The 15,243-nt window shown below is 46.2% G+C and overlaps 1 protein-coding gene across 3 annotated transcripts in view; it reads left to right on the top strand.

The window, feature by feature from the left end:
- ADGRE3 (adhesion G protein-coupled receptor E3) overlaps positions 1–15,243 on the top strand; it is a 64,558-nt gene that overhangs the window by 41,923 nt on the left and 7,392 nt on the right. For all 3 annotated transcript variants that reach the window (XM_071212767.1, XM_071212766.1, XM_058290215.2), the window contains 6 exons: positions 1,085–1,252; positions 6,953–7,150; positions 9,951–10,186; positions 10,705–10,771; positions 11,409–11,500; positions 13,762–13,930. In XM_071212767.1, coding sequence (XP_071068868.1) covers positions 1,085–1,252; positions 6,953–7,150; positions 9,951–10,186; positions 10,705–10,771; positions 11,409–11,500; positions 13,762–13,930 — 930 coding nt within the window. The remainder of the gene's footprint in view (positions 1–1,084; positions 1,253–6,952; positions 7,151–9,950; positions 10,187–10,704; positions 10,772–11,408; positions 11,501–13,761; positions 13,931–15,243) is intronic.

The following is a 15,243-nucleotide window of genomic DNA, read 5'->3' as shown; positions in this document are numbered from 1 at the left end:
AACAGAAATTTATTGTCTCACTTATGAAGGCCAGAAGTCCAAAGTCAAGGGACAGGAGAGCCACATTCCATTTGAAACCAATAGGGGAAGAGCCTTACTTGCCTCTTCCATCTTCTGGAGCTTTCCAGCCATCCTAGATGTTCCTTGACTTAGAGTTGCATGACTTCCATCTCTGCCTCCGTTGTCACACGGCCTTCCCCACTGTGTCTGTGTCCAAATTTCACTCTTCTTATAAGTACACTTGGGAAGCAGATGTGGCTCAAGCGATTGGGCTCCCGTCTACCATATGGGAGATCAAGGGTTCGATTCCTGGGGCCTCCTGGTAAAGGCAAGCTGGCCATGCAGCATGCTGGCCCAAGCCAAGAGCTGACACAGTAAGATGATGTAACAAAAAGAGACACAGACTAAGAGATGCAGCAGGCCAGGGAGCTGAGGGGGTGCAAGCGATTGAGCACCTTTCTCCACTCCAGAAGGTCCCAGGGTCAGTTCCCAGTGCCACCTAAAGGCAAGACAAGCAGACACAGAAGAATGCACAGTGAATGGACACAGAGAACAGACAATGGGGGCAGGGGGTAAATAAATAAATAAATCTTTTTTTAAAAAATAAGTACCCTGGTCATATAGGATCAGGAGCCACCCTAGTCTGGTGGCTTAACTGGACACATCTTCAAAGACCCTCAGTCCAAAGAAGGTCACATTCACAGGACCGGGGGTTGGAACTTCAACATAGCTTTTGGGGTGACACAATTCAAGCCATAACAGAGAGCATAGGGTCTTTGCAGGGAAATGGTGTGTGAGCCACAGAATTGGTTTTTTGTTTGACTCCCACGGTGAGGGACAAGGTCTTAAGACCAATGGAATATCATAAAATGCTGGCTCTCCAAGAGTCTTGTCCTTGTTGTAAATTGTACAGGAGCTCCAGTACAAGGGACAGGGATCCTGGAAGCCATCGTCTTCAGTAAACCGTGGGATTATTTGGGTCCTCTCATCCATGTGTTATCCAATATGGCGCCCAAGCATAGACCAGCACTCTGAGAGTTGTCCCACCTGGCGAAGAAATTCATAAACCCTTTCTTACTTTCAGAAAATTCCCAGGAGCAAAAGGGCCATCTGTGTCTACTGGAAAACCACCGAAGAAGGCAGCCGCTGGTCTACGGATGGCTGTCTCCTGGTCCATGTGAATGAAAGCCACACTACATGCCAAGTATCCCACCTGTCCAGTTTTGCTGTCCTTGTAGACTTCACGAGCCAGGTATGATGTCAATGCATCATTCCTCCAGCAAACACCTTCTGAGCCCCTGCCAGAGAGCTATCAGTGTTACAAAGAAAATGCAAACAAGCGAATGACTGGAGAGACTGGGGAAAGCGAAATACTTTAGAGAGGTCAAAGAAGGCCTGTAGGAGAATTAAGTATTTGGCCTGAAATTGGAATAGTAAGAGTTTGTAGTTCTGCAACATGGATGAACCTGGGAAACCTTCTAATAAGTGGGGGGGGGGGGGAGGAAAGCTACATTCAAAAGAATATGAGTTGCATTCGTATTCCATGATTCCTTCATGGGAAATGTCCAGGATAGGTACATTCATAGAGACAGAAGGGAGGTCAGTGGTCACCAGGGGCTGGGTGGGGAAGATGGAGAGGAACTGGTAATGAGTACGGGGTTCCTTGTGGGATGATGAAAAGTTTTGGCACTAGAGAGCGGCAATGGCTGTGAAATACAGTGAATGTACAAAATACCAATATTTGTACACTCTAAAATGGTTATTTTTATGTTCTGTGAATTCCTTAATTTAAAAAAAAGTCAGTAGGAAAGGGTCTCCAGAAAGACAAATTGTGTGTGTAAAAAGGGCCTAAGGAAAGAACAAGTGGGCGTGTTCCACAACAAAGCGTGGCCGGAGCAGAGTGAATGTGGGGAAGGAAAACGAGATGAGGTTGGCGAGGTAAAAGGGGTTAGAATGTGTAAAATTTTGTCCACCATGGTCAGGATTTAGATTTCATTTCGACTTGCAATGAGAAGACAGTGGGGGATTTTCATCAGGGATGTCACATATTTACGTCATTAGAAGATCCCTTTGTCTCTGAGTCATGAATGGACTGTGGAGTAGCAGGAAAAGACGGCGGATGGGTTTTGGGTGGTATCACAGAGCGGGTAAGAGCGGGTCAGCCTGGGACTTATCCTAGAGATGGGCTCAGAGGAACTTAGAAGACTTCTATCCCACCCACCCCCACCCGGCTCCGAAGAAGAGAAATCTCTGACTTCTGCTATTATCACAGGACAGAAGAGAAGCCAAAATGGGGTAAAAATATATAATGCCTTCTTTACTTATCATTACATTTATGAAATTCATCTATGAGTTGGGCTTTGCCATGGCTCAGCCATTTTCCTCTTTTTTTTTCAAGATTTATTTTTTTATTTCTTCCCCCCCAACATCCTCCCCGTCCCTCCCATTGTCTGCTCTCTGTGTCCATTCCCTGTGTGTTTTTCTGCATCTGCTTGCATTGTCAGGCGGCACTGGGAAACTGCATCTCTTTCTTCTTGTGTCATCTTGCTGCATCAGCTCTCCAAGTGTGCGGTGCCACTCCTGGGCGGGCTGCACTTTTCTCATGCAGGGTGGCTTTCCTTATGGGGTACACTGCTTGCATGTGGGGCACACCTATGTGAGGATGCCTGTACGTGACCCAGCACTCCTTGCCCACTCTACGTGGGCTGGCTTGCCACACGGGTCGGGAGATCCTGGCTATCAAACCCTAGACCCTCCATATGGTAGGCAGACACTCTATCAGTTGAGCCACTCCCACTTCCCATTTTTCTCTTTTTTAAGATTACCTTTTTGACAGCTTTGTTGAGATATAATTCACTTACCATACAATTCACTCATTTAAAATTTACAATTCAATGGTCTTTATTCACAGATAAGTACAACCGTCACTGTGGCCAATTTTAGAACATTTTCATCCTCTCAAAAAGAAACCCCATGTCCTTTAGGTATCATCCCAATATCTCCCCATTCCCTCCAGCCTTCAACAACCACTCATCTACTTTCTTTTGCTATCTATTTGCCTATTCTGGATATTTCATATAAATAGAATCATACACTATGTGGTCTTTTGGGACTGGGTTCTATCACTTATCATAATGTTTCAAGGCTCATCCATGGATCACATAGAACTTCTTCCACTTCGTGGCTAAATAATATGCCGTTGAATGGATAGAGCACATTTTGTTTACCCATCATCCATTGGTGGACATCTGGCTTGTTTCCCACTTTTGGCTGGTATTTATAATGCTGTTATAAAGAGTCATATACAAGGTTTAGTATGGAAATGTATTTTCATTTCTCTTGGGCATAGACCTAGGAGTGGAATTTCTGGGCCAAAAAAAATTTTCGAGGCGCTGCCAGACTGTTTTCCAGATTGGCTGCACCATTTGACGTTCTACCAGCAGTATGTGAGGGTTATGATTTCTTCACAGCCTCTCCAACACTTGTTACCATCACTTTTTTTATTATAACCTGTCTAGTTGATATGGGGTGGCTTTCCATAAGCAACTTATCAGAATCAACTTCAGGTTTATTCTGTTAATTCTGGTAAGATATGGAAATATTACTCACCTATAGCTGTACTCTTCCCTCCCCCTTTTTGTGCTACTATTATCATTCAGTTTTCACTGCTCTATAATATTCCCATGCATGTCTCTACTGCAATTTACTTATCTCTTCTACAGCTAATGGATATCTGGGTTGTTTCCAATTGGGAGCTATTAAAAGAAAGATTACACCACCTGCCCAACATGGGTGTCATCCCTTAAAATGATCTTTATTTGTATGTGTTTCTCTAGGGCACATGCCCACAAGAGAAATTGCCAAGCTCTCTGTCCACAACTAGATGAAGTCTTGCCAAACCGTGTCCATATTTGTTGTACCAATATACACACTCGCCGTCAGTGTAGGAGAGCTCCCGTCCATCCACATCCTCGTCAAATCTTTTAATTTTGGCCATCTCATGGGGGCGTCATGGCATATCACTGTGCTGTCAACTTGCATCTCCCTCCCTTGGTCGTGGTATATGATCTTCCATAAAGGCCCAGAAGTGTGGAGGATTGTTCCATTTGTATAAAGTTCAAAAACAGACAAAAAGAAACTCTATAAGGATATGCCTTAGTTTGCCAGAGCTGCTATGACAAATGCCACACAGTAGGTTGGCTTAAACAATGGGAATTTATTGTCTCTCAGTTTTGAGGTAGAAGTCCACAGACATCAGCAAGGCTTGCTTTCTCCCAGAGTCTATAAGGTTCTGGAGGCGGCTGCCGGCAATCCCCGGGTTCCTGGACTCGCGTCCCTGCTTCCCATCACGTGGCCGTGTCCTCCTTTCTGGCTTCTGTGACTCTTGGGTTCTCTTTATAAGGCCTCCAGGGGAGCAGGTTTAGCTCAGTGGTTGAGCATCTGCTTCCTATGTACGAGGTCCTGGGTTCAATCCCCAGTACCTCCTAAAAAAGGAAAAAGAAGAAGAAAAAGAAAAAATATATAAGGCCTCCAGTAATGCAGATCAAGGCTCACCCTCATTCAATCAGCCATTTAAATTCAAAGGTCCTATTCAGAAATCACTAAAACATATTCAAAGATAGCCTTTACAAGTGGGTTCATATCTACAGGAACTTGGATCAAGATTAAGAACTCGTGATTTCTGGGGAACATGATTCACTCTTCCACAGGGTGCAACCATAGGTGGTAAAACAATTAAAAAAAAAAAACAAGAAGCAATAATCATCAAAGTCAGGATAATGGTTGGTAAAAAAAAAAAAAAACACAAGAAGCAATAATCATCAAAGTCAGGATTGTGGTTGCCTCTGGGAGGAGGAAGTTTGTTGTTGAGAAAGGTTTCTGGGGTAATATCCATGGATTATGCATGACCTGATTAGCTCGCTCATGATGTATCCATTAATTATTAATCATGGAATATGTTTATGTTCTTTTTCATATGTGTGTTATAGCTCACAATGTTTTAAAGGTTAAAAATCAAAGGACCACAAAGTTGTATAAAGTGTTATTGAATTAAGCGAAAACCTCCGTATAAATAGAAAGGGTAGCGGTTGTCTTTCCCACTAGTGAGTACTGCTGACCAGGTGAACAGCCTCTGTCTTTAACAAGGTGAGGCCCCGTCTTAGTTTGAGGTCCCCCCGAAGCTGGTCCTGAGACAAGGATTTGAGGCCAAGGACTTTATCCAGGAGGTGACCCCAAGTGAGACAAGGAAAGGAGGGCAGCCAGCCCGTGTGGGAGGTTTATCAGTCAGCTCCCATGAGAAACAGCACCGACGTGGGTGTGTGTGTCAGGAGCTGTACTGCAAGAATTAGCTCATGCAACCTTGGGGCTTGGCAAGTCCACGTTCCATAGGGCGCGCTGCAAACTTGAAACTCTGATGAAGGTGAATCTGAATTTTCCCGTGGAAGCTGCATGCCTGAACTAGAGACAGAAAGTCTTCTTCCTGATTCCTGAAATCCTCAGTTACGGTTTTTTGTGTTAGGAGGGACCAGGGATTGAACCTGGGACTTCGTGCGTGCATAGCAGGTGCTCAACCACTGAGCCACACCCACTCCACAGTTATGGCTTTTAAAACGTCCAACCAATTGAGTGGAGAGATTCCCCTTATTGCTAAGGGCAATCTCCTTTGTTGCTTGTAGATGCAATCAGCCATAGATGCAACAAACTGACTATAGATGCAAATCCAATCTATGAAATCCCCCCACAATAGCAATAAGACAGAGCGTGTTGACGAAATAACCGGATGCCATAATCTAGCCAAGCTGACCCCAAAAATTAACCATCGCAATGCTTATTATCCAGGAGGCTTCCATCCTGAGCAACCGGTGCTCGGTCCCAATGGGATCTCTAGGAGAGTGTAGAACGCACTCCTCAGGGTGACCCCACCCAGGGGGAAGTCGCTGGGGTGCTGATCCCCCAATTCCCCAACAGTTATTGTTTGCGTACACGCCGGAACCTCTGTCTTGCTCTGGCACGTCCAAGCTTGCTCACGGGGCTAGAAAACAGGAAGCGAACCGCTGAAGTTCACAGTAAGCAGGTGAAGGCCAGGTACAAGTGAGCACGGAGATGATGACGGCCTCTGCTACTCGGGGCTTCTTCTACCTTTGAGTGCAAATCTCTTTTTTTTCTTTTATACAATCTCTTTATTTATTTTTTAAAATATTACATTAAAAAACCCACACGCCCCTTCACCCCACTCCTCCCACATCAACAACCTCTTTCATCATTCTGGCACATTCACTGCATTTGGTGAATACATTTTGGAGCGCTGATGTGGATTATAGTTTATATTTTAGTTTTCACTCTCCCCCAGTACATTCAATGGGTTATGGCAGGATGTAGAATGTCCAGCATCTGTCCCTGCAACATCACTCAGGACAACTCCAAGTCCCCAAAATGCCCCCACATCTCATCTCTTCTTTCCTCTCCCTGCCCTCAGCAACTACCGTGTCCACTTTCTCCACATCAATGATATAATTTCTTCAATTAGTAATCACAATAGTTCCATAGTAGAATATCAGCAAGTCCACTCTAATCCATACTCTATTCCTCCATCCTGTGGACCCTGGGATGGTGATGTCCACTCCACCTCTAGATCAAGAGGGGGCTTAGATTCCGCATGGCTGATGGATGCAATTCTCCTGCTTGCAGTTGTAGACTCTCTTGGCTCCCTGGTGTGGTGGTTGACCATCCTCACCTCCCTGTTAGCTGACCTGGGTAAGTCCAAGGAACCGGAGAGTAGGAGTTGCAAGCCTGCTGAGGCTCAGGTCCCAGCTGGGTACAAATCTTCATGGCAGGTGTTTGCCACACTCTCGGTCACCAGGCTTTTTTCCTGTGTTGCCCCAGACCCGAGGTGGTGGGGAGAGCCCAAAGCAGGAAAGATCTTGACTGTGGTCTCCTCTTTGCTGGGTCCCAGGACGAAGACCCCGTGCTGGCCGTGATCACCTATGTGGGGCTGGGGCTCTCCCTGCTGTGCCTCTTCCTGGCCGCCCTCACCTTCATCCTGTGCAAAGCCATCCAGAACACAAGCACCTCACTGCACCTGCAGTTCTCCATCTGCCTCTTCCTGGCCCACCTGCTGTTCCTCACCGGGATGGACCGCACCGAGCAAAAGGTACCAACAGCTCAGCCTGGGGGGATGCTGCGCTCACGGATGCCTGCTGTGAGTGCTTCCCAAGCAGACTGCCCTTCCGTCACAGGGGAGGTTGGAGGGATGGGTGCCAGGATGGGCAGCGCTCGCCTTGACGATCGACTGCCTCTGCTTTATTTTTTTCCGTTCAAAATATTTTTGGCCGTTAATCGCATGTAATAGAAATGTCACCTTCTAAAACACTTTTTTTTAAAGATTTATTTTTTTTATTTCTCTCCCCTGTCCTCTGCTGTCTGCTCACTGTGTCCATTCGCTGTGTGTTCTTCTGTGTCCGCTTGCATTCTCGTCAGCAACGCCAGGAATCGGTGTCTCTTTTTGTTGCGTCATGTTGCTACGTCAGCTCTCCGTGTGTGCAGCACCACTCCTGGGTGGGCTGTGCTTTTTCTGCACTGGACACATTCCTTGTGTGCGGGGCTCCCCTATGCGGGGGACACCCCTGCGTGGCAGGGCACCCCTTGTGCGCATCAGCACTGCACATGGGCCAGCTCCACATGGGTCAGGAGGCCCGGGGTTTGAACCCTGGACCCTCCATAGGGTGGGCGGACGCTCTATCTGTTGAGCCAAATCCACTTCCCACCTTCTAAAACACTTTGAAGCGCATATTTCCGTGGCGTTGAGTACATTCACGGTGTTTGTGCAACCAGCATCGTGACTGAGTTCTAGAACATTCTCATCACCCCCAAAGGGAAACCCTGCCTACCTCTCCAACCTCATCTCGTTCCCCTGCCCCCTACTTCACTCTGCTCTGGCCACACTTCTTTCTGGAACATACCAGGCTGTTACCCTCTCAGGAACTTTCTAAGTACGGTTTGTCTTCTCCAAATGTCCTTCCCCAAGACCTTCTCCTGCAGATTATTTTTATTTTTATTATGATTGAGTTGAAATTCACATAGCAGAAAATTATCTTAAAGGACACAATTCAGAGGCATTTAATACATTCATGGTGTTGTGCAACCACCACCTCTGCGTAGCTCCAGAACATTCTCTCACTCCAATTAGCAGTCACTCCTCCCCCCAGCCGCCGGCAGCCACTAATCCACTTTCCGTCTATATGGATTTACCTATTCTGGATATTTCATGTCACTGGGAGGATAACATTTGTGGTCTTTCATGCCTGGTTTCTTTCACTCAGCACCACGTTTTCCAGGTCTCTCCACCTCATGGCGTCTATCAGTACCTCATTCCTTTTATTTATTTATTTTTAAAGATTTATTTTATTCCTTTCTCTCCCCCCCCCCCCCACCCCATTGTCTGCTCTCTGTGTCCATTCACTGTGTCTGCTCGCATTCTTGTCAGTGGCACGGGGAATCTGTGTCTCTTTTTGTTCCGTCATCTTGCTGCATCAGCTCTCCGTGTGTGCAGCGCCATCCTGGGCAGGCTGCACTTTCTTTCGCGCTGGGCAGCTCTCCTTGCGGGGCGCACTCCTTGCGCATGGTGCTCCCCTACATGAGGGACACCCCTGCATGGCACGGCACTCCTTGCACGCATCAGCACTGCACGTGGGCCAGCTCCACACGGGTCAAGGAGGCCCAGGGTTTGAACCGCGGACCTCCCATGTGGTAGGCGGACGCTCTATCAGGTTGGCCCCTATCCATTGGGCCAAATCCGCTTGCCTCATTGCTTTTATGACTGAAGACCCATCCGTTGTATGGACCACATTTTTTTTACCCATCCATCCTTTGATGAGCACTTGGCTGACTTCCACCTTTAAGCCATTGTGAATACGCTGATAAGAACATTCACACACAAATTTTTGTTTCGACACCTGTTTTCGATTCTCTGGGGAATGTATCTTAGCAGTGGAAACACTAGGTTGTATGGAAATTCTAAGTTTAACTTTTCAAAACACCGCCAAACTCTTCCACCTTTGCTTTTTTAAAAAATATTTTTTATTACAGAAGCTGTAGTTTTACAGAAATAGGCAGAAAATGCAGAGTTGCATAAGTGTGTTACATGGATGAAAGAATATTATTATCATTGTACTATTAATTATAGTCCACAGTCTATATTAGGGTTCCTTGTTTGTACAGTCCTATGGGTTTTTTAACTTTTATTCTAGGAACCTAAAATTTCCCCTTTTAAGCACATTTGAATATATAATTGAGTGCTAATTGCATTCACAATGTTGTGCCACCACCACCATCCATTACTAAAACTTTTCCCTCACCCCAAATAAATTCTGTACCAGTTAAGCGGTAACTCCCCATTCTCTATGCCCATCCCACCAACCTGACTTTTTTTTTATGATTTATAAATTTATTTCTCTCCCCTTCCCTTCCCCCACGCCCTGTTGTCTGCTCTCTGTGTCCATTCGCTGTGTGTTCTTCTGCGTCCGTTTGCATGATCAGGCAGCACTGGGAATCTATGTCTCTTCTTGTTGCATCACCTTGCTGCATCAGCTCTCCGTGTGTGCGCCACCACTCCTGGGCAGGCTGTGCTTTTTCTGTGCTGAATGCACTCCTTGCGCGTGGGGCTCCCCTACGCAGGGGACACCCCTGCGTGGCAGGGCACTCCTTGCGCCCATCAGCACTGCGCGTGGGCCAGCTCCACACAGGTCAGGAGGCCCAGGGGATCGAACCCTGGACCCTCCATATGGTAGACGGATGCCCTATCAGTTGAGCCACGTCTGCTTCCCACCCTTACTGTTTTAAAAATTGCCTCAATCTAATGTCAGGCGCTCTGAACTCAACGCCAAAGTTGAGGAAAGGTCCTGGGGCCACCTTCACCCCAAAACGTCTCCTGGTGGCTCCAACTCTGCCCCCAGGTGCTGTGCGCCATCATCGCTGGCGCCCTCCACTACCTCTACCTGGCCGCCTTCGCCTGGATGCTGGTGGAAGGCCTGCACCTGTTTCTCATGGCACGGAACCTGACGGTGCTCAATTACGCCGGTGTCAGCAGATTCATCAAGTGGCTCATGTTTCCCGTGGGCTACGGAGTCCCGGCTGTGATCGTGGCCATTTCCGCAGTGTTCAGGCCTCACCTTTACGGAACCGAGAACCAGTAAGCTGAGCTCCTCCTGTGGGCCGTGGACAGTTCTTTTTCCTGAAAGCTTTTTGGGGGATGGGGTTAAAGATGATGCGTGGGATGCACCTATCAAATCCACTCTACAGTCCCCTTTATAACAGCCATAGCCCAGTTTCCAGGGAGGCCAGGGCGAAGAGGTGCTAGAGCTTGGGTTCTGGAGGAAAAGTTCTACGGTTAGATCCCAGCTGTAAGATAGGTATAATGACCATCGTCCCCAGGTACAAAAACTCAACAGACAGGACTGTCCTTGTAAAACACAGTCTGAAGAGCCAGTGTAGCTCAATGGTTGAGCACCTGCTTCGCATGTACAGGGTCCCAGGTTCGATTCCCAGTACCTCCTAAAAATAGAAAGGAAAGCACAATCAGAGCCTTGATGGTCATCCACTGATGATTTGGGGAGGAAGTGGTCCTGTCCTAGGAAAGGCACCGGTCCCTGTTCATTTTGTGTCCTTTCTCTGACCTCTCTTTATGCCCCTCTTCCTCTTTTTTACCAGCTGCTGGCTGAGCCTGAAACAAGGATTTATATGGGCTTTCCTTGGCCCCATCTGTGCCGTTATCTGTGTGAGTACATGGATCCAATGTTCCCAACCAAAGAAGGGCTGGGTGTCAGCACAAGAGATTCGCCATCTCTTAGTTGTATGGTTTGATTTTCCACCTCCTACCAGTTCAGATCCATGGGCTGGGAGGTAGGAGTTGTATGCCACATGCTACACCTTTTCTTTTTTTTTAATATTTATTTATTTCCCCCCCTTCTGTTTTTTCTGTCTGAGTCTATTTGCCGTGTGATGTTCTGTATCTATTTCTCTTTTGTCTTCTCTTCTCATTTTCCTCCTCTAGGGTTCACTGGGATTCGATCCTGGGGACCTCTGGTGTGGACAGAGGTTCCCTGTCAATTGGGCCACCTCAGTTCCTGGTCTCTGCTGTGCTTCACCTTGACTCTCCCCTTCATCTCTCTTTCGTTGCTTCATCATCTTGCTGCGTGACTCACTTGCGTGGACACTGGCTCACCACTCAGGCATTTGGCTCACCACGCCGGCACTTGCACGGGCATGCTTTCTCTTCTTCTTTTTCACCAGGAGGCCCCAGGGATCGAACCCAGGTCCTCCCGTATAGTAGACAGAAGCCCTATCACGTGAGCCACATCCACTTCCCGTGGTACAGCTTTTAACTTGCATTCTGTTCTACGTTGTTCTTGCAGGTAAATTTAGTATTTTTTCTTTCGGCCCTCTGTATTTTGAAAAGGGAACTTTCCTCCCTCAACAGTGACGTATCAACCATACAGAATGTAAGGTGAGTGGAACAAATGATGTTTCCCACCCCCCTTTTCCTGCACCCACCTCCCTACAACTTCACCCCACAACCAGGCTCCAGGGACCAGCAAGACCACCGTTATCTCTCGCCATCGTATTAGTATACCTGGTATAAGTTAGGGCACAGGGTAAGCTGCTGTGACAAAAGAGACCCATAAAAGTGTGAAATGGAATTCAGAGGTGAGCTCTGCAGGGATGGTGGTGAAGCGGTATTCCACAGAGTGATTCAGGGGTTCAGGTTCTCTCTGTGGCATTGCTGCAGCATCCCCTAAGGAATTGTGACTGTCCAGTTCCCATCTGTGGGAAGCAGGTGACGTGGAAGCTACATTTTTCACATTTGCTCACATCCCATTGGGTAGACTTTGGTCACATGGTCGCCCAACTGCAAGGAAGACTGGAAAATGTAGTCTGTAGTTGGGCAGCCATGTACTATGATAAAACCCAAAAGGGGAAGTTGTTTCAAGACCAACAGGAAAAGAGGAAAATGCACAAAATAAGCAGTGTCACAAAACACTACAGTTCCTTTTTGTTCTCAACTCAGGTGTGCTAATCCATCAATTATGGACAGCTTAAATTCTATAGAAATCCTAACAAGTGAGCTGCTGAAGGATATCCTGGTAAAATTATGCCCACCCCAAACAATAGGGACAAATTTAGCTACTTGTAGTAAATTTAAATGTATGTTTCCAGTTGCACGTAATAGGTTCAGGAAGAATTTAGATTGAAATGTAATTTTGTATAATACTTTCCCCAAAAAGTTTGCACTATGAGTTGTTTTTTTTTTACAGCATCCACTTTTGTTTAAACATATCTTTGTTGTTGTTATTATGTTTTTTGTTTTAATCACAAATATATGGCACGCTTATGGAATTTTTTAACATTTTTCAAAATATTTAAAGTAAAAAGTGAAAGTGGGCAATGTCTCCTTTTCCTGCTGTTTCCACTTTCCAAGAAAAACAGAATTAACAGTCTGTTTAATATGTATAATACTTTTTCCAGATCATTTTTCTGTTAATTTTCTATAGCACAGACATAGGCACAAATAAAATAGAATCACACTATATAAATTATTCCTCAACTAGCCTTTCTCATTTATGTATTATTATATTAACAAGTCTAAGTGCCCGTTAACCCACTGTAATTATTAATTATTAATAAATGATTTAGAAAAAGGGATAGAGTGTCCAGTTTTAGAATACTTTCATATGTATGGTACCAATTTTGTCCCAGATACTGTCTTCTTAATTTCCTAGGGCTCTCTAACAAAGTACCAGAAACTGTGTCTTAAAACAACACAAAGTTCTAATCTCACAGTTATAGAGACTAGAAGTCAAAATCTCTCGGGGAGAATTCTTCCTTGACTTTTCCCAGATTGTGACTGGTTGCCAGCTACATGAGCTTCAATCTCTGTCTCAGTTGCCACTTGGCCATTTCCTCAGTGTCTGTGTCCAGTTCTCTGCTTCTTATAAGGACATCAGTCATATTGGATAAGGGTCCACCCCAATCTAGTTTGACTTCATCTTTTTTTATTATTATTATTTATACACACACACACCCATTGTTAGTGCTCACTCTCTGCTCTCTGTGACCATTTGCTGTGTGCTCTCTGTGTCCGCTCATCTTCTCTTTAGGAGGAACCGGGAACTGAACCCAGGACCTCCCATGTGGGAGAGAGGTGCTCAATCACCAGAGCTACCTCCACTCTCTGCTTTGTTGTTTCTTTCATTGTGTTTCCTCTTTGTGTCTCCTTGTTGCATTATCTTATTGCATCAGCTTGCTGCACCAGCCTGTTGCACCAGCTCACTTTCTTGCTCTTCTTCTCTAGGAGGCACCAGGAACTGAACCTGGGACCTCCCATGTGGTTAGCAAGAGCTATTGAGCCACTTGAGCCACATGAACTTCCCTGACCTCATCTTAACTAATCGCATCTTCCAAATCACTATTTCCAAATAAGGTGCCATTCACGGGACCGGGATTTAGGGTTTGAACATGTCTTTTGGGGAGAAACCAATTTAACCCTGTCCTAAGTACTTTACATATAATAAGCTCTCCTTTAATCTTCGCAGCAACCCTACCCTAAGATGAGGGTGCTGGGATTCAGAAAGGTAACGTCACTGCCCAAGGCTTGGATTTAAACCCAGGAAGTCTAGCTCCAGAGTCCTCAGTGCTGACAACCACATGACAGGGCTGTCCGTGTCCATTAACTGGCTTTTTAAAATAATCATTACTGACCCTTCTCAGGATGCTGACTTTCAAAGCGACAGCTCAGCTCTTCATCCTGGGATGCACGTGGTGTCTGGGCATCCTGCAGGTGGGCCCAGCTGCCCACGTCATGGCTTACCTCTTCACCATCGTCAACAGCCTGCAGGGCGTTTTCATCTTCCTGGTGTACTGCCTCCTCAGCCAGCAGGTAAACGTTAACTCCTTTAGTTACTGCTTTAAACCGAAAGAAATTTTGGAGATACACCGTTTAATGAATATTTAAATCCATGCTTTCTAAATTTCCATATCAGTGGGTACAAACTACACCTGTATTTTCTCGAAGATACTATTGGTTATAAGATACAACATCCATTTATTAATCGCTTTCAGAAAGTAAAGAATTGTTATATCAAGGGAATATGTTTATCTTCAGCATTGGCACGTGTAATAGTTAGCTACTGCTGTATAACAAGTAGCCTCAAAATCTTAGTGGTTTAAACAACAAATATTTACTTCTCTCATCCTTGAGTCTGCAGGATGGCTGGGGTTCAGCTGATAGTTGCTGGGCTTGGTTTGGCTCCAGGAAATAGATCAGGGTTAGGTCTGCTCCATGGGACTCCCCCTGAGGCAGAAGGGGGAGCAGGTCCCCCGTGTGTGCTCTTCTTATGACAATACCAGAAGCACAGGAAGTCAAGCCACACTGGACAAAGCCAGGATCTCTTCTTCCTTTCAAGCTGTTTCTCCCTTTCACAGTGAATTTCTTTTTCCCTCATAGCTGCTCTGGTCTGCTTTCTCCAAAATTTTCCCCCAAAATTAAATTTACCTCACCCTCTGCTTCCTCTTATTCTCTCTCTCTCTCTCTCTCTCTCTCTCTCTCTCTCTCTCTCTCTCTCTCTTCCCCCCCCTCTTCTCTCCTTCTCTCTCTCTCTCCCCCCTCCCCTCACCCTACTCCCTCTTGTTTTTTAAGATTTTTTAAAAATTTCTTTCCCTTTGCCCCCCATTGTCTGCTCTCTTTGCCCATTTGCTGTGTATTCTGTGTCCACTTGTATTCTTGTCAGCAGCACAGGGAATCTGTGTCTCTTTTCTCTTGCATCTTCTTGCTATGTCAGCTCTCCAGGTGTGTGGCCCCACTTCTGGGCAGGCTGCACTTTTATTACATGGGGCGGCTCTCCTTATGGGATGCACTCCTTGTGAGTGGGGCACCCCTACACAGGGGACACCCCTGCGTGGCAAGGCACTCCTTGCGCGCATCAGCACTGCGCATGGGCCAGCTCTACACGGGTCAGGAGGCCCAGGGTTTGAACCCTGGACCTCCCATGTGGTAGGCGGGCGCTCTATCAGTTGGGCCACATCTGCTTCCCTGCTCCCTCTTTTCCTTACTCTATATCCAAGCATCCCAGAGAACCTCACAGGGCAAGGAAAAGGAAGAAATTGAGCTGGTAAAGTAGACCCTTCCTAGAAGGCAAAGGGCCAGCCCAATTTTGGAACATTCTTACCTTTGTTTTTTGCCCAGGCACAAGA

Source organism: Dasypus novemcinctus, chromosome 30 (assembly GCF_030445035.2).
Source record: "Dasypus novemcinctus isolate mDasNov1 chromosome 30, mDasNov1.1.hap2, whole genome shotgun sequence".
NCBI classification, from domain to species: domain Eukaryota; kingdom Metazoa; phylum Chordata; class Mammalia; order Cingulata; family Dasypodidae; genus Dasypus; species Dasypus novemcinctus.
The sequence above is the reverse complement of the archived record's forward strand: the minus strand, read 5'-3'. Positions and strand labels throughout refer to the sequence as shown.